The sequence below is a fragment of the Cimex lectularius genome, unplaced genomic scaffold, assembly GCF_000648675.2.
Source record: "Cimex lectularius strain Harlan isolate CLEC.00 unplaced genomic scaffold, Clec_2.1 scaffold247, whole genome shotgun sequence".
Lineage (NCBI taxonomy): Eukaryota > Metazoa > Arthropoda > Insecta > Hemiptera > Cimicidae > Cimex > Cimex lectularius.
In genome coordinates, this window is record NW_019393016.1 from 534,222 (window position 1) to 552,329 (window position 18,108).

Sequence of the window (18,108 nt, forward strand, 5' to 3'; positions counted from 1 at the left end):
TGGCATTGGATCATTTATTCAATAAAATATCTCCGAACTTTCTGTATAAAATGTATAAATCATTAAAATATGATCACTGTAAACACACCCAAAATATGTCATCCAAACTTCATGTCGGTGGTATTTATAATTGTTCGATGGTTGTTCAATAAAGCCAGCAAGAATGATCAGATAGGTAAAATTATAATTTAATGTTTTCCCTACAAAACGACGTACTTAATTATACGAATGGATGACCTATTTGGTCGCCGGGTAGATTACATCATTCGTTACGTCGTTTCACTGGATGAATGAAGCAAACATTAATCCAAGAATATGGTTCTATGTACGGCCTTCTATTAAGGATTAAAGGCGTACTTTTTACACGCATCCTCCATCCATATTACGTTTCAAGTTTTTTAAAATTTTTAATTTTAAAGCGTTTGCTTGCAACAGTAACATTCAAGAACGGTAATATTTCCAATTGTCCTGTCATCGGTTTGATCGAACGCGATAAATTCTGTCTGAACCTTTCAAAAATTGGTCTTGGTGCAAATAATTAAAAAAATAAATAAATAAAATAAAATGAAAAAAAAACATCAAGTCGGTCGGTAGTATAACTTCCTCACATTTTGTGCAAGCGCAGGCGATAACGTTCGTACGATTACGATGAAATTCATACGGTACTCTCTTTTTTCAATTCAAATCATTGGAGACTCCAGCAGACCCTTCCCAATCATTGGTTGCAAGGTAGCCTTGAACGTGACGCACTCTCTAAAGCACAAGCTGCACGAGTTTCCTGGCACGCATGATTGCCTTAAGCATCCTCTCCATGCATTTGGACGATAGGACCAAGGAAGCGTACAGCGTTGCGAGGAAGCCAAGACTACGCCCACCTAGTCCCTCGAGATGTGTTTAGGGAGTTGTTGGCTTGCGAGCAGACCTCGGACAGCGGATGCTGCATCAGAGGGGTTAGGGTACCAGATCCTGTCAAAATATATTTATATATGGTCGGGGGGAGGGACATAACCTTCTGAACTGCGTGGCAGTGTATTTTCGTTCCAAGTTCAAGCCCAGCTGCATGCAGTGGCTGAGTGGTGAGGCCCTTAGCGGGTACCTAGAGAAGAGGCCGTGGACCGTAGTACTTGTGTATGGCCTCCGAATTACCTCCCGACCTCGCGAGAATCGGAAGGGTCTGATCGCCGAGAGCGTATAGCCATCGAAGAGCTATGACTGCGTTCCTCGAATGCGCGAGGAATGGTGGACGGGGGTGGATGCTTGTCGGGTGGTGGTCATCTCGGGCTGCCTTTACCGTAGTCTCCTCTAGACCTAGTCTCCTCTAGGGGGTGCTAGAGATACCACTAAAATCGAAACCGCGGCCGGAGCGCATCCGGAGGTTTCGACGCTACGGATCCCCTAAACCCAGTGGATTAGACTTGTCTATCTACTGAGTGCTTGGGAGACTTGGCTGATGCATTTCGACCACTTTTTGGATATCCCTTTAGGCGCGGCACTGGTTAAGCGCACAATGTTAACCCACCCCCTCGGAAGGGGCAAGCAGGAGAAGTTCGCATGTCTGTCGGTTAGTCTGTGGATTTGCGGGCTTCTCCACCGAACCTCATGGAAGAAGCAGATTCGGTGCGGAGGTGAGTCGCTCCTAACTTGAGAATCTAAACGTGTGATAAGGCCTGACGGCTAGGTGCGCACGCTAAAGGACCTCATTGTTAAATGATATTGCGGCATCAGGAACGGAACCAAAGTTGTTCAGAAATATCTGAAACGCAAAATGCGAATTGAAATTTTGAATATGCAGATCAAAAAAATTTTCCGCTTTCCGCACGTTTACAAGGGGTATGGTCTTCCCTACCTTCAGCAGTTCGGAAGCAAAAGCGTTTCAACTTTTCAAGAGAGAAGAACTCCATTCGAAGCATTTTGGCTTTCTTATCTAAGAATAGTGTTTTATAAAACAGAAAAGAATTGTTAAATTTTAAGCATTTCTTTCTAATGCGTGCTAAAAAAAAATGTGATGGTATAACATTTGATCAGTTGATTAATCACTCTGGTCCAATCTCTATTTACTGAGAAGCCTTAGACATCCGCCGACGCCTTGTATAACTTCACTCCACTCGAAGAATTCCGATCGATACAAATCTATTTTTCACGAAGCAGTGTCTCTTCGTTGAAGAACATAGATTTTTCAATAAATACAAACAACGTTTTCATGTAATACATACAGCTTTTAGGGAAAAAGCATAAGATGCAAAATAGTCCGTCATAACCCAGAATTTCGAGTTTGATACCGCAAAAACTCAACATTTTACCAAACTTTTCACAGTTATGCGTCCAGTCATGATAATTTGAATCGAAAATTATCTTTCTATCAAGGAATTACAAATTTCTGTAAAAGTCAGAGAATATTAGGGTGGAAACTTCGTCCTAAGTTTTCCCGGTGGGGTTCATTCATCAGGATCCATTGACTGCCTTGGACTGCGTCGTAGTGTGGTCTCCATGACGACGAGACGCTGGGAAGTTGTGCAGATCGATTGGCAAATGTCGTCGCACCCTAGGCCAAACACAGCAAGCACCACTGAGTGTAACGCTAAGCTTGTAATGCGATTAGGTCACAGTTTGCTTTCGAACATTAAAGTACGAAAGTTAAATTTACATTAAATAGAGAACGATAAATCAAAATGTTCCCCTAACCAACGTTATATAGTTTCCTTTTTTGATTAATTAAATTGTCAAATTTGTGAAATTTCTCACAGAAGCAATATTGCTAAAAGTAGTTTAAAAGTTAATTGAAACTAATTTATTTATTAATCCAAGAGTTTTATCGCAATAGCAAAACTGCACCTAATAATTTATTCAAACCACAAAAAAGGTAAAATTCTGAAATTTCGTACTTCCAATTCTCACAGAAACAGCCTTGTTATCAGAAAAATAAAGCATCACAGAATTTTCATCAATATAATATCCGCTATTAAGATGTACCAATGCAATGTTTTAGAGATTTAAGAAAATAGGAATATTTTCGAACTGAATTTAGAAAAATTATACAAAGAAAAAAATTAACATCAAACGGAAATTTTTTAAAATAAAAATGCTACAAGAGAACGTATTCATGAAAGCAAGTTTCACAAGAGAATTTCCTTGAAATTAATCTCTTATAGCTGTAATAATATAATTTTCCCAAGAAAATTTCTTCAAAATACAATTCTATATTAGTCAAATATGTTGTGATTAGTGACCGTTAATCGATAATTATTCAATAAAATTAATTTTTAGAACATATATTTTATTCAAAAATAAGGTTTTTGGAATAACAGTTTTAAAGAAAGTTACTCATAAATTTCTTCTTAAAATTATAAAAAATTTTTTAAGAAAAGCAAATTTTGACAGATGTATATTTTCATTAATTCAAAGATATACAAAAGAAATGCTAGTAGTGTTAGTGTATTCTACAAAACTCAAAAGATTCAAAATGAAAAATATTCTCGAGAACTACTTGAGGTTTCATTGTCATATTCTATTTATTATCTACTTGGGAAAAACCTCTCGAAATAATAATCAATTTTATTAAAATTTTATTTGCATTTTTGTGAATATATGATAAACAGTTACGGCTGATTAAAGTTTTTTTATAGTAAGTAGTTTAATTTGACAAGAATTTGAAATTTAAAAAATGAATTGATAATTTTTTCTATCATGAATTTTTTCCTTCGTCATAGCTATTCCTAAACAAGTTGTCAATGAATCTAACATTTTATGAAAAAAATCGGTACACAACATTTAGGGAAAAGGCACTTGTATGTCACGTTTCAATGTATTTTTTGACTCTTCGATTTACAGTTAGATACTAGGGATATATCGATCATATCGCTAGACTATCGCTAAAAGATTTTCCAGATAGTTTTTTCCATGCGTTTGCATGCAATAGCTACATTCAAGGACGGTAGTATTTCCAATTGTCGTGTCCTCGGTTTTATCGAACGCGATAACTTCTGCCTGAAGCTCTCAAAAATTGTTCTTTGGGCGAATAATTAAAAAATAAATAAATAAAATGAATGTCAAAATACCAAGTCGGCCAGCAGCGTACGAGTGCGATGAAATTCATGCGGGACTTTCTGGAAATTTCACATTCACTGAAAATTTCATAAAAATTGGCTCCTTGCTTTCGGTGTTTTGCCGGTTACAAAGAATTGACCACAGGTAGTCAAGCACGGAACCAAATTTGTTCAGAAATATCTGAAACGCGAAATGCGAGGGGAAATTTTGAACATGGAAGTGAAAAAATTTTCCTCTTCCCGCATGTACACAACGGGTATCGTCTTCCCTATCATCAGCGGTTTCGGAAGCAAAAAGCATAAATCCGCCACAAAAAAACACGAAAATGTACGCCAAAGCTCAAAGGAAGTTGCAGGATATGTATAAAAAAAAGCCGAACTAGGAATTCATATAGCACTGGAAGGTTATAAAAAAGTATGAATAAATAAACATAAAATTCTAATTTATAAAATATCCGTAAGAAATTCCAAAAGAATTCAAAAAAGATAATATACGAAGGGAGAAGCGTATAAAAATTAAACTGGTGATTCAATAATACCTTTTTCTTTTATACAACTTCGATAATTTAAAAATTATTTCAGACAATAGGAATATTTCATAAATTTATTATTACATAATATTTTTGATCCATAAAAGCCTGAATGATTAAGGAAATAAAATAAACAATTATACTTCTTATCCAAGGTCTTGGTTCAAAAGGGGATTCGAACCCACGACCTTCAGCTTTCATCTCAAACAAGACCTTTCATATAAAGTATATTAAAGTATTAATTGAAATAATTAATAGGTCAATTATAACTGCTAAACAAATAAGGAATAATAGAAAAAATGCTTTGGCCTTATATACATATAAGTAAATTTAAAAAATTGTTATACGTGAAAATTGATTAACAAATAAATTTCTTATACATAAATATGTTAGACGTTTTCAGGAAAATAAGATTTTTCAAAAGATTTTCTTTATCTTTCGGCATTGCTGTAACAAAATTAATATTTTCCATGAGAATTTCTTTTAAAACTGATTCTTCATTATACAAAATCTATTAATGTTAATATAAATTTTTCTAATGAAAATGCAATGTTTTAGAAGGAGCTTTCTTAAAAATATCTAATTTAGAACGGCGAATAGTTACAAAACTCAAACGAAAGAAGCGAATTTTCCCCGTCCTCTATTGAGAGTATTTTGAAACGTTCGACTTTCCACAGACTTCCTATTATTAATAGCGGGAAAAAAACACGGAAAACATGTACTATTTATTTATTTCCGCAGATTGTATTTCCTATACGATTTATTGCTTCACAGCCGAGTGACCCCTGCGAGTTGCTATTAACAGAACCAGCCATCCGCGATCATAGGTGCCCGGTAATAAATAGGTATTTCGGCCTCACAGGGCCCACTTTTTCGCAATTGAAAGTAGTTCTGTTTGAATCTTGTTCTATCAGAAAAACCTGCTTTAGCATATTTCGAATTTACTAAATTAAAGGGTTATCCTACGCTCTTTAATCAGTAACAGCAGAACCTAGGCTTAATTAGTCTGACATTGAAGATTTAAGTAAATGATTAGTTTAACGCACAATTAGGTAAAATTAGTCAAAAAAGATTTGCCTTATATAAAATAATTGTTTGATTGCATCTAACAGAAATTTCTGTTGCTTTTCAGTAGTCATTGGTCATTGTTGGGCTTATCCTTATCCACAATGATCACCATATAATCATGTAATTTTTCAGCCAAGTTAAATTATCTGTACATGTATTTCTCTCTTCAGTCATGTGCGAAAAAAAGATTGGATGAAATTAATCATGTTTTACTAATGAATTCAAAAACTATCTCAGAACACATCTGAGAACGTCTTACAAACCTGTGTTTAATGTAATCGAAAACGCCTTAATAAATGTCGAAAGCGTCAAGATTAAGAGTGGAAAATGATGTGTGAATTGAAAATTGGGATGTTCCGAACCTCTGAGAAGTGAAGGGCAAAAGTGGATGAAAGTTGATAATGACGGTAGACAAATTAGTAAACAAGAGTTTCAAAGAATATCTCACAAGTCATTGTGAAAGTTAAAGTAGATGAGATCGGACTAATTTTTATATTAACGAGCAATATACGCAGCTGACATGTTGAACAAAAGAAACATTATATTTTCGAAAGTACATTATGATTTCTTCGGATAAACAGATAGGATTAACGAAGTGAACCGTGTTACTTAACTAAAAAAATTTGACTTTTCAGATAAATTTCTCTTGTCCTACTTTCTAGATTAAACCATATTAAAATATTGTATCAATTTTTTTAATAATTCATTTAATAATTTAAAATAATTCAGTACCCGAACTAGTTTAATATTGTCCAATCAGATAAATAAGATTATTAAAAGAATGTATTACTGCCTAGATAAATCCAAAGTTGATGAGGTTTCAGTGGTTTTGCAGTTACAGAAATATGTTTCAACAACATAACTGATAAATTAGTTAAACAAAAAATAAAAAGTTCATGTCGTCTAATATATCATTGCAATGTGACAATAATTTATCTAGTTTAAAATAATGCTGTTAAATGGAGGAAGGCGCTTAATCTTAGCTAAGTAAACATTTATATAATATATCTATACATATTTCCACGGTTAAATTATTACAATAAAAAGTTCTACTATGGTGTGTGCGTCCTCACAGTTATTACCTATTAATATTAAGTCCACTGATTTAAAATCAGCCAGGAAACACGACTTAAAACTTTATTATAAATGATTATTTGGAGATCGTGAGATGCGGTCTGGTGTAGCGTAGGTTTTAGAAAAACATTTTCTTTATCGTGCCAACGTTTCGATCTTACTGAGATCATCTTCAGGGCTCAAAGTATATGTTTTCTGCGTAATTGTGTCATTCTTGTGTGTCGTGTTCACTGACACTGTCAAAGAATGACACATTTACGCAGAAAACAAATAATTTGAGCCCTGAAGATGATCTCAATAAAGATCGAAACGTTGGCACGATAAAGAAAATGTTTTTCTAAAACCTACGTCACACCGGACCGCATCTCACGATCTCCGAATAATCATTGACTAACGGCCACTAACCACCACACACTTTTTTTTTATAGATTATTTTCATGCTCGAAAATCAATAAATCAATCTGGTTCTCATTGTTTGAAATTAAGACTAAACACAAGTTCTTAATTTTTCAGTTCTTGCTAAATTAAATATAAAGAACTGTTCTTAATTTACCATATATTTACTTAGTACTTCATCAAGTAATTGTTTGCCTTGCCTTCTTGTATCCCCAAATTACAAGCTATGTATAGAAACCCGTGTTAATCCCTTATTTCTTCACACGTTAAAGCTCCATTTTAAATATGTATACTAAATCCTAAAACTCCCTGGTGACCGTTACAAGAAAATTACAGCTCAGGAGATAATAAAGAAAAATATTTTCTGGTATGAGCACCGGAGTTCTTTGTCAGATACATCCTTCTTTCCGATTCTCTCGAGATAACATTTCTGATTGGATGGCAGAATTCCAGGGCATCCTTTCCAGTATAAGGTCTAGCGATAACAAGAGGTTTTTGGAGCGAATGCTGACAACAGAGAGGTTTCTTTTGTACAAAAGGCTTACCGAAATCTCGATGTGTTCTGCTTGACGAATGAGAAATATGGAAGAACACTAAAACTGACGGATCTCCCCTGGCTCTTCAAACTCCGAGGTGAACTTCTGTTCCTTAACTCTACCAGCTTGATAGGCTGCCAGAGGTATATAAAAATGTGCTCTCTGTGCAATACAAGAGAAAGAAACTATCGTGCACTTTTTGGCTAAATGTACCATTTTGTCCGAGATGCGTTCTTCATATTTGGGTAGTGCTGTGCTCTCGGAAGAAAATCTAGTCAAACTTTTAAATGAGCCAAGCCGTCACGTAATGCAGTTCGCTCGTCACGCCTGGTTTTACCGCTGGGAACTGGCACAAGAGTTCAATTTTTTATTTATTAGGAGAAATTTTTACTTAATTAATGGAATATGAATCTATTTTGTTCGGTGTTCACCAGATTATTTTCTTTTTATTTTTAATTTTGTTATAAAACCCAGAGAATATTATTACATTTCATTGGCTATTTTATTATCTTTTATCAATATTTTATCAGTAATTTCGACTCCAAGCCGACGGATATTCCATTGCGGTAAATACTTGTTTTTTAAAAGGGTATATTTTGTTATTTATAATAATTGCCAAATAAAGTATTATTATTACAATTATTAAGAACAGTTCAACTCTCTTACAACGTAAATACCAAAAAACCATTTTAAACAATGAATTACATAAATTGAAAATGTTTGTTTTCTGTGTAATTGTGCCATTCTTGCGTGTCGTGTTGAGAGGGCAACACTTTGAGCCCCGAAGATGATCTCAATAAAGATCGAAACGTTAGCACGATAAAGAAAATGTTTTTCTGAAACCTTTATCACACCAGACCGCATCTCACAATCTCTGAATAATCACCGATTAACGTTCACTAATCACCACACATAAACTGTAAAGAGGAACAAAATGTTTTTATCAATATCAAGTACATATTACCTCATTATTACCTCTAGTAAAATGGGATTCGAAGAAACTAACTATCTTTTTAAAAAAAATTGAACAAAACACTTATTCTTCCATTACCATTTCGATATAGTTTATTAAGACTTAGATTTTTCAAAAAAATATGAAATATAGTTATTCCGAAATCGTGAGATGCGTCTGGTGTGACGTAGGTTTCAGAAAAACATTTTCTTTATCGTGCCAACGTTTCGATCTTTACTGAGATCATCTTCAGGGCCTGGGATTTACAAACATTGTTTACATTTAACATATACATGTAGGGTGTGAAAAAAATGAATTTATACAATGCAAAAAAATATTTTTTATATTCAATCAAAGTATTTCTACTCACTCAAAGTGTTTTTACATCAAATATAGTTTTGCCGGCCACAGACCTGCTCAGCCACTGTAATTATATGCGTTATTTTGTCCATCTTGTTATTTTTGTACTCTTGTAAACCGTAAAGGATTACAGTTCTTTTTTCATAATGTTACGTAGTATTTATAATAAAAGAAAATAGCTAGGATACTGATAGGTTCCCAACTATAGGATTTATAATCACACATCAAGAAGAAACACGCACAATTCACTATCACGACAAATTAGTTCATAGCAGGAAACAACTTTTCTACGGGCAAACATCACTGTTAACTGCCAAAAATGATTTTTCTGTTCTACTTTTAAAAACACGTTTCGACATTTTTGTTTCAGCTTCAAAGACGGTCTCGCTTTCTGCGCTCTCATCCATCGCCACAGGCCGGACCTCATCGACTACAACAAGCTGTCGAAGGACAACCCTCTGCAGAACCTGAACACGGCTTTCGATGTGGCCGAGAAGTACCTTGACATCCCCCGCATGTTGGATCCGGAAGGTGAGCTCTCGACAAATAAATAAAAAAGAGAAAGCCGATTAAAAGGAAGAGATTAGGCCGTAATTATACGACCTTGCCTCGTTCGCTATGCACATAGGCATATCCATTTTTATTACTTGATATTTATCACCCACTCTTCGCGCCCAAAGTTTAAAAAATGTATTCGCGAAATTCCATAGCTTCGGAAGTTAGTGGTGTTAAAATTAATTACAGTCTTGAAAAATGGCGAACGGTTCGGTCAATTTTTTTTTTGTATTGATTATATACCATGAAATCTCACGTGATTTGACCTAAATATTGGAATATTAAACTGTACGGACATGCTTGCTGTGTCATGCATATTTTCTAAAAAGTCAAATAATCGATAATCCTAGCATACCCTAAAAAATTCAAAATTAATAAAATTATTCTTTAATGAACGCTGAAGTGATTTGGACACTAAGGGGCAGACATTTTTCTGAAACCCATAACGTCCTTTCAAATTTTGGACCACCCAACCGTTCATTTACCTTTACCTCAATAACCTCTTCAGTTAATGAATTATAACCAAAATTTAATTAAAATCAATTAATCCTTTAAGTCAGTTGTTTGAACTGTCAAAAACTAATAATATTATTTTTACAGTACACTCTAATGAAAACAGAATGAAACATGTATATAATCATTTAACATTTTTTTCAGGCAAAACATACAGTAAATTTCTTTAAACATGCATTTAAAAAATTATATTTGTCATTGGATTTGAGGCTTCAAAGCTGCCTGAAAACTCAGGAAATGATTTAGACATATGCAAATCTTAAAGGAATAACGATTGTTTCATGATAAATAATTTAAGAATTAATTGATAAGCTCGGTTAAGCTTTATCAATTTTTTTTAATTTGGAGCTTGGTTTTCAGCTTTTAAGGCCTGTTTGAATTCTTGTGGGTTGGTACGTTGTAAGTAATTTAGTATTATTAGGACATTTTTATTTTATTTAAGAACAGAAAAAAATCAATAATTAATTTAAAACTATAATGGTTTAAACATAAAATTCTCTAGATTTCAAGCAAAGGCAGCATCGCTGTATTTTTTCATTCCCTAGGAGATAGAATGTAAAATAATTGATCACTCTTACCCTACAACTTTGTGAAATGTTTTATCAATGCTGTTTAGTATTGGTAATGGGGAAGTTTCATCGAAAACATTAATTTTTCCATTTTGAGAGTATAGGTTTTTGAAATTTAACGGTTTAAAATTATAATGTTTTTCATCATAGACATTTTTCTAAATATAAGCCTTTGCTAGCAGAGTTCCAAAATTTAATTGTCTTTATTTCCTGTTAGACTTGATCAACACGCCAAAGCCAGATGAACGCGCCATTATGACCTATGTGTCTTGCTATTACCACGCTTTCCAGGGTGCCCAGCAGGTAGAAAAGCGTGAAAATAAAAATTGTTTGTTATAATTTTTGTTTTCGATTTGATTCTAACAACCTGCTAACTGTATTGAATTTTTGTATGTTTAGTTTTTGTACCTAACATATTTTCTCCTCATACCTGTGACTAATTATTTGCGTTATCTTTTGTTTTGCGTTGTGTTTGATTGCCAGACATGACAAATACTGCGATGCCTGACGAACGTGCTATTATGACATACGTCTCGTCATACTATCACTGCTTCTCTGGAGCGCAAAAGGTATCAAACTTAACTGAATAGTATACATTTAAAATATTTTGCCTTCTTGCTTTTATTGCTAGACAATCTAATAAAAGATAATTAAAAATTTCAAGTTTATATTCATGACCATTTGCATGCTAAATTTTTTAACAAATAAGAAGATCTCAATTTATTTTAAATAAATAGAACTATTTGCAGAATATTGTGACTGAACAATAATACTTCTTGTGAAACAGTACCAAAAATGTATTATTAAAATAATAAAATAACTAATTATCTTGCATATAAATAATTTGTGTTATGCTTAAATAAATATTTTAGATCTTCTAATTTACTATGACTGAATATAACATTAGATTTTACAATTTTTTTTAACAAATAGTTTTAAAAAAGTTAAAAATTTATTTAGGCTGAAACTGCTGCTAATAGAATCTGTAAGGTTCTCAAAGTGAACCAGGAGAATGAACGTCTTATGGAGGAATACGAACGCCTCGCCAGTGATGTAAGATTGAATTGTAAATTTAATTACAAAATAGGATCTAATTTAATTTATCTCAGCTCTTGGAGTGGATCAGGCGTACCATGCCGTGGTTGGAGAGCCGTGTCACTGATAACTCCCTTGCCGGGGTTCAGAAGAAACTTGAAGAATACAGGACTTACAGGCGCAAATTGAAGCCTCCACGTGTCGAGCAGAAGGCCAAGCTCGAGACCAATTTCAACACACTCCAGACCAAATTGCGTCTGTCCAACAGACCTGCTTACATGCCAACTGAAGGAAAGATGGTTTCGGTAAGTCTCGCTGATTAATATAACAAGACTCAAACAGCTGACATGCTGAAAGATCACTTTTCCCCACAGGATATTGCAAATGCATGGAAAGGACTTGAAACAGCTGAAAAGTCATTTGAAGAATGGCTCCTTTCTGAAATGATGAGGTTTGTTTATAAATCCGTTACAATACTATTACATTACTAAAACATCAAATTATGTCATTTCAGATTAGAAAGGTTGGAACATCTAGCCCAGAAATTCAAGCATAAAGCTGATATACATGAAGAATGGACCAGAGGCAAGGAGGAAATGTTACAAAGCTCTGACTTTAGGCAGTGTCGTCTTAATGAAGTCAAGGCACTGAAGAAGAAACATGAAGCCTTCGAGAGCGACCTTGCCGCTCACCAAGACCGTGTCGAGCAGATCGCTGCTATCGCAGGAGAACTCAAGTAAGTTTACTATTGAAATGATCAACAACTCTCAACTAAGTTAAGGATTCCTTTATAAATATATTTTATTAGCATGTATATTTCTCATGCTTACTTTACACGGAATCGTGTTTTGTGGTTTACAAAAGACGAGCATGCTCTTCCGACGATGAGTAAGTACATAGCGGAAGAAAAAAAGTAGTTGTTAGTATTATTTAGCGATAAACAATGATTATTATAGCATGGAATATTATAACATTTTGGTCAAATTTGTTTCAGTGCTTTGAGGTATCACGATTGTGATACTGTTAATGCTCGCTGCAAACGCATCTGTGACCAGTGGGACAGGCTTGGCAATCTCACCGGACACCGCAGACAGAACCTCGATGATGCTGAAAAGATCCTAGAGAAGATCGATGTTCTCCATCTTGAGTTTGCCAAGAGGGCTGCTGTAAGTAAATATAAAAATAAAAGTAATACCGAAAAGCTTTATGAATTTATTGTTTCTTGATCAGCCATTCAACAACTGGTTGGACGGAACCAGGGAAGATCTTGTAGACATGTTCATCGTCCACACAATGGACGAGATCCAAGGCTTGTTGGAAGCTCACTCTCAATTCAAAGCCACCCTTGGAGAAGCTGATAAAGAATACACAAGCATTGTATCTCTAGTCAAGGAAGTCGAATCAACCGTTCACAAGTATCAGATCCCTGGAGGCCTCGAAAATCCATACACTACTCTTACTGCCAGTGTAAGTGCCTGAAAGAAAATTTCATATTTTAATTTAACGTTTATTTCTTATTGGTGTATTTTCATTTATTAGGATTTGACTTTGAAATGGAATGACGTTAGACAACTTGTTCCTCAAAGGGACTCAACTCTACAAGCTGAACTAAGGAAACAACAGAGTATCCTTTTTCATATTCAAAACTACTATTTCAAAAATTTTCAACCACTATAAATACTTTGAGTCACAATTTTTAGTCATTTAGAGCAGTAAACATTTTTTTAAACAACTTTATGAACTGCTTAAATAAAATAAATCAATTGAAAAAACACAATTTAAAAAAATACTTGCTTTGTCTTAGAATTCAGAACATTTGGAAACAAATAAGATTTGTTTCAGCTGTTCCTTTAAACCACTGGAACTTATTTTTAATTTTATTTTGGATCATCTGTAAAACTTGTCATAAAAAATAGGGCATTTCATAAAATTTTTTTGTATAAGAAACTAAAGCTTAATTTGTATATAAATAAATGTATTATAGTTGCACCAGCATTAATAAAAACAAATTAAGTTTCTCATGGAAACATTTGAGGGCTTTTCTCCTTGGAAAGCATCTATATTATAAACTTATATTAGCTGAAAAAATAAATAAAGAGCAAATTTTTAAACATTATATTTCAAATTGGATGTAAAATATTGGTACATAAAATTTCCTCAACTAGTTTCTTAGACAATGAGACATTGCGAAGACAATTTGCTGAAAAGGCCAATCAAGTTGGACCGTGGATCGAACGTCAAATGGATGCTGTTACTGCTATTGGAATGGGTCTTCAGGTAGTTTTTACTTCAAAGAAAAACAAACAAAAAATCACATTTTTAATTCAATTTTTTTAATATAAAAAGGGATCCTTGGAAGATCAACTTCACAGACTCAAAGAGTATGAACAAGGTGTCTATGCTTACAAACCACACATTGAAGATCTTGAAAAGATCCACCAGGCTGTACAAGAAGGCATGATCTTTGAAAACAGGTAAAATTTAATAATGGAAATGTTGTTTCATCTTTACTCATTTGCACTTTTTCATTGAATAATCAGGTACACGCAATACACTATGGAGACCTTGCGAGTCGGTTGGGAACAGCTGCTCACTTCTATCAACAGGAACATCAACGAGGTCGAGAACCAGATTTTGACCAGAGATTCTAAGGGTATTACACAGGAACAGTTGAACGAATTTAGAGCTTCTTTCAACCACTTCGACAAGAACAGAACAGGCAGACTCGCACCTGAGGAATTCAAATCTTGCCTCGTCTCACTAGGCTACAGCATTGGAAAGGATAGACAAGTAATAATCAAAACATATCTTACTTAAAAATGATTAAAATTTAATTTTTAGTTAGAATAAAATCCATTTAAGAGACCACTCACAATTGTCTTGAGGAGTTCTATTCCAAAGCTTCTGGTTAGGTGGACCAGCAGGCTGACTGGCCGCTTTTCTCTGTGTTAGTGACATTTCATACTTTCTGGCTCTTTGAGAAGGTTTCGCAGGTGATTCCCCTGCGCATGGGTCTGCTTGTAGACCTCGCTTACCTTGGTGGAACGAAGACTATGCTTGTGCATACACAGAGTAAAAGCGAGCTTTTCAGTTCTTCAGAAGGTATCCAACAGAGGATAAACTGATTATGTATAAAGTGAAAAAAGCCAGGGAGTGGTGTACACTGTCCAACTCCAAAATGGAATCTCTAGGAAAGTGCATGGAAGGCATCAACTCTCGTACGTCAACTGGGAAGCCTGGTGAAGCAACAGGGCTCTATTTCTGTCAGTACCAGTACTGAGTACGGAACATAGGAATGTAATCGAGGCCGAAGTTGTTGCTGGGGAATCGGCACGATACTTTGCAGCCATGTCAAGTTCCGAGGCTTACTTTGATAGGTTTCGTAGCATGAAAACTGAAACAGAACGAATCCAGATTGACTTTGAGAGAGAGAGTCTGCAGACAGTTGGAGAATTGATGACCATATTGGGGCACTCCCAGAATTCAAGCATTGGATGAACAGGTATCCCATTTGAAATGCTGAGAACCTTTCCCAGGGTGCAAAGGAAAGCTTTTTGGCATTCTTCATCAACTCGACCATTGGTATGAGGCGTTGGTCATTCCCGCCCTTAAGATGAGCAGGTACCCGAATCTGGTCACAAGTTACAGGCCACTCTCCCTGACAACCTTCCTTAGTAAACTTCTGGAGTCCATGATAAACAGTTGTTTGTCCTGGTATCTTGTGATAGAAGGGTTTTACAAGCAGTGTCAGGCAGGATTCCGTTCCGCAGTCAATCAAGATTGCTGTGGAGATATGTGATACTTCGGAAATGTAGGGATATCAGGGGCTCAACTAGGCACATGTTTGTGAGTATGTACATAGGATTGGAGCCCATATAAATCAAAATCCAAGGACAAAATTTAAAATGCTCTAATTTTCCTTTCATTTTAAATGAGCAAAATCATTATTAAAAATATAAGATCTCAAACAAAACTGACAAAAATAATTGAACTCATCCCTTTTCAGAGTGTTTAAACAATAATAACTATATAAACATGCTTCAAACCATAAAATGCATAAAACTGAATTGTTGACAAATCCTTTGGACTTATTTTACATCATGTTAAGATGTTCCCTAACCAAATATTATTGTTTTTAGGGAGAAATAGATTTCCATAGAATACTTGCAGTGGTTGATCCCAACAATACCGGTTATGTCCATTTTGATGCCTTCCTTGATTTCATGACAAGGGAATCGACCGATACTGACACAGCCGAGCAAGTCATCGACTCTTTCCGTATTCTCGCTGCAGACAAGGTATGTATATAAAACATATTTTTATGATAAATATTGATTTTTTTTTTTTTTATACAGCCGTACATCCTTCCTGATGAGCTAAGGAGGGAGCTTCCTCCAGATCAGGCCGAGTACTGCATCAAGAGGATGCCTCCGTTCAAGGGACCCAACGCCGTGCCCGGAGCCCTTGACTATATGTCATTCTCAACAGCGCTTTATGGAGAATCAGACCTCTAGAGCCCACTAGTCAAATCCCTCTTAACTATCTCTCCTTTGACCCTTCACTCTCTTTATATTTCTCCCTGATGTCATTAACCCATAAAATGTACATAACACAGTTGTATATACCTGCGGGCTCACATCAATTATTTTATTTTTATTTTTATTTTTTGTTTCTGAAAAAAAAAGATAAAAACTAATCTTCTTTTGTTTTTAGTATTTAAATATATTTATTTAGATGTTAGTTGTATTATTTGTTAAAGTTTTGATTATATTTTATCTTTCATTCTTTACAATACTTGATTACTCATTTTTTGTTTTGTTTTCTTCTTTTCTTTTTTGACTGACACTTATCTATAATAATATTATTATATTACTTTGTTATTTAAATTTCAATTGGAATTTTTAAATACTTAATCCTGAAGAAAGAAAAAAATAATAATAACAGTAAATTTCGACTAAAGGCACAAATAGGATGCTAAGAGGGTGATTCTTTAGGGCAAACAGCCTTTTTTTTGTCTGTCGACAACAACATACACTCGAGAAAATTAAACGAAACGATCTGACAGGCCACAAAAGAGGGGGTTATTCGAACAGTTAGAACATAGCCACTCCACCCCCTCTTGTACAAAAATAAAATCTTTTCTACAGGTATCAGGATTTAAAATTGTATTTGTAAAAATATATTATTAAGATATATATTACTATATTTTAATTAATTGTAATAGATTCTGATATAAAAATATATATTTGAATTTTCCTGTCAGAAATGTTGTATTTATTAGTAGACCATTCTCCTTCTCCTATGTATCAGCTACTTATAAATTATTTTATAACCCTTTTGTTACATTAAATACGATATTTTCAAAAATAGGGACCACAGTGGCCATGTGGTTAGGGCACCCATCTTGCGTTTGTCGTTTTAATAAAATTTTAATTTTAATTGAGAAAAGTATAAAAAGTATTGAAAGGTGTCATGTGTTGTATGAGCATCATGGAGGAAGATGACAAAGAAAATCTTCAAAATTGTCAAGCTACAACTGCTATCCACAAGAACGCTACAAATGTTTTTAATGTTCTTTACTTCAATTTAAGTTATAATCTCTAAATTCATTAATTTTCGTGGTCCGATTGACCAATTAATACCGTTCTATTAATTAAGGTTTTAAGTTGAGATAAAAAAAGTGTCACGAACGAGACTCGAACCCACGACCTTTGGCCGGTACTCAACCACTTGAGCTATCGTGACTTCGATCTACTCGGGCACTAACTTCCCACCTCAACCCCACCTTTTGAATTTTTCAAATGTCGTGACGCGTGGCAAAAAGGAGGGAAAATTCAAAAGGTGGGGTTGAGATGGGAAGTTAGTGCCCGAGTACACGATATCTCAAGTGGTAGATTGGGGCGTATCAAGAAGGTCGTGGGTTCGAATCCCGCTCGTGACACTGACTTTTTTATCTCAACTTAAAACCTTAATTAATTGAATTAAGATATAGTGTTGTATTTTTCTAATGTGTATGAATTTTATATAAAATTGTTTGTAATTGTTTCTAACGTAGTCCTGATGAAGGCATTAAATAGTAAATCCTTCCGAAATCTTAATGACAATTAATAAGTTTTTCTTTGTTGGCCCTCCACGACACTCGTACAAGCATTACGTGACATGTGAAAGCTGATAAAAACACATCAAAAGTTGTGTAAGGTGGTTTGCCCCCTTGTTGAAGTACTTGAAAGAAGTCTCAATGCAAAACTGGACGATTGAATTTTTTTTAATGATTAATTTGTTTTAAAAGCATTTTATTATTACCATTGAATATATTATGACAAAAATATAAAAAGATTTTACTTACTAGATAAGAATAATTAAATCAATCTGATTGGAAAGCTAAATAAGCAAGAATTAAAGTTGTTCAAAACTCTGAAAGAAATGCATACACTTCCAATCATCATTTGGCAAGTAAATTTCAGGCAGATTATCGTT

At 34.4% G+C, this 18,108-nt stretch overlaps 1 protein-coding gene across 4 annotated transcripts in view; it reads left to right on the forward strand.

Moving 5' to 3' along the window:
* LOC106668995 (alpha-actinin, sarcomeric) overlaps positions 1 to 16,323 on the forward strand; it is a 111,889-nt gene extending 95,566 nt beyond the window's left edge. For 2 of the 4 annotated variants that reach the window (XM_014398229.2, XM_024229811.1), the window contains exons 4-17: positions 9,330 to 9,490; positions 10,814 to 10,899; positions 11,557 to 11,649; positions 11,706 to 11,936; positions 12,006 to 12,082; positions 12,146 to 12,367; positions 12,626 to 12,797; positions 12,862 to 13,098; positions 13,171 to 13,255; positions 13,805 to 13,908; positions 13,978 to 14,105; positions 14,172 to 14,421; positions 15,771 to 15,929; positions 15,987 to 16,323. In XM_014398229.2, coding sequence (XP_014253715.1) covers positions 9,330 to 9,490; positions 10,814 to 10,899; positions 11,557 to 11,649; positions 11,706 to 11,936; positions 12,006 to 12,082; positions 12,146 to 12,367; positions 12,626 to 12,797; positions 12,862 to 13,098; positions 13,171 to 13,255; positions 13,805 to 13,908; positions 13,978 to 14,105; positions 14,172 to 14,421; positions 15,771 to 15,929; positions 15,987 to 16,145 — 2,164 coding nt within the window. In that variant the 3' untranslated portion in view covers positions 16,146 to 16,323. Of the gene's footprint in view, positions 1 to 9,329; positions 9,491 to 10,813; positions 10,910 to 11,079; positions 11,166 to 11,556; positions 11,650 to 11,705; positions 11,937 to 12,005; positions 12,083 to 12,145; positions 12,368 to 12,625; positions 12,798 to 12,861; positions 13,099 to 13,170; positions 13,256 to 13,804; positions 13,909 to 13,977; positions 14,106 to 14,171; positions 14,422 to 15,770; positions 15,930 to 15,986 lie in introns of all 4 variants that reach the window. The other 2 variants (XM_014398231.2, XM_014398230.2) reach the window with 2 other exon arrangements.
* The last annotated feature ends 1,785 nt before the right edge of the window (positions 16,324 to 18,108 follow it).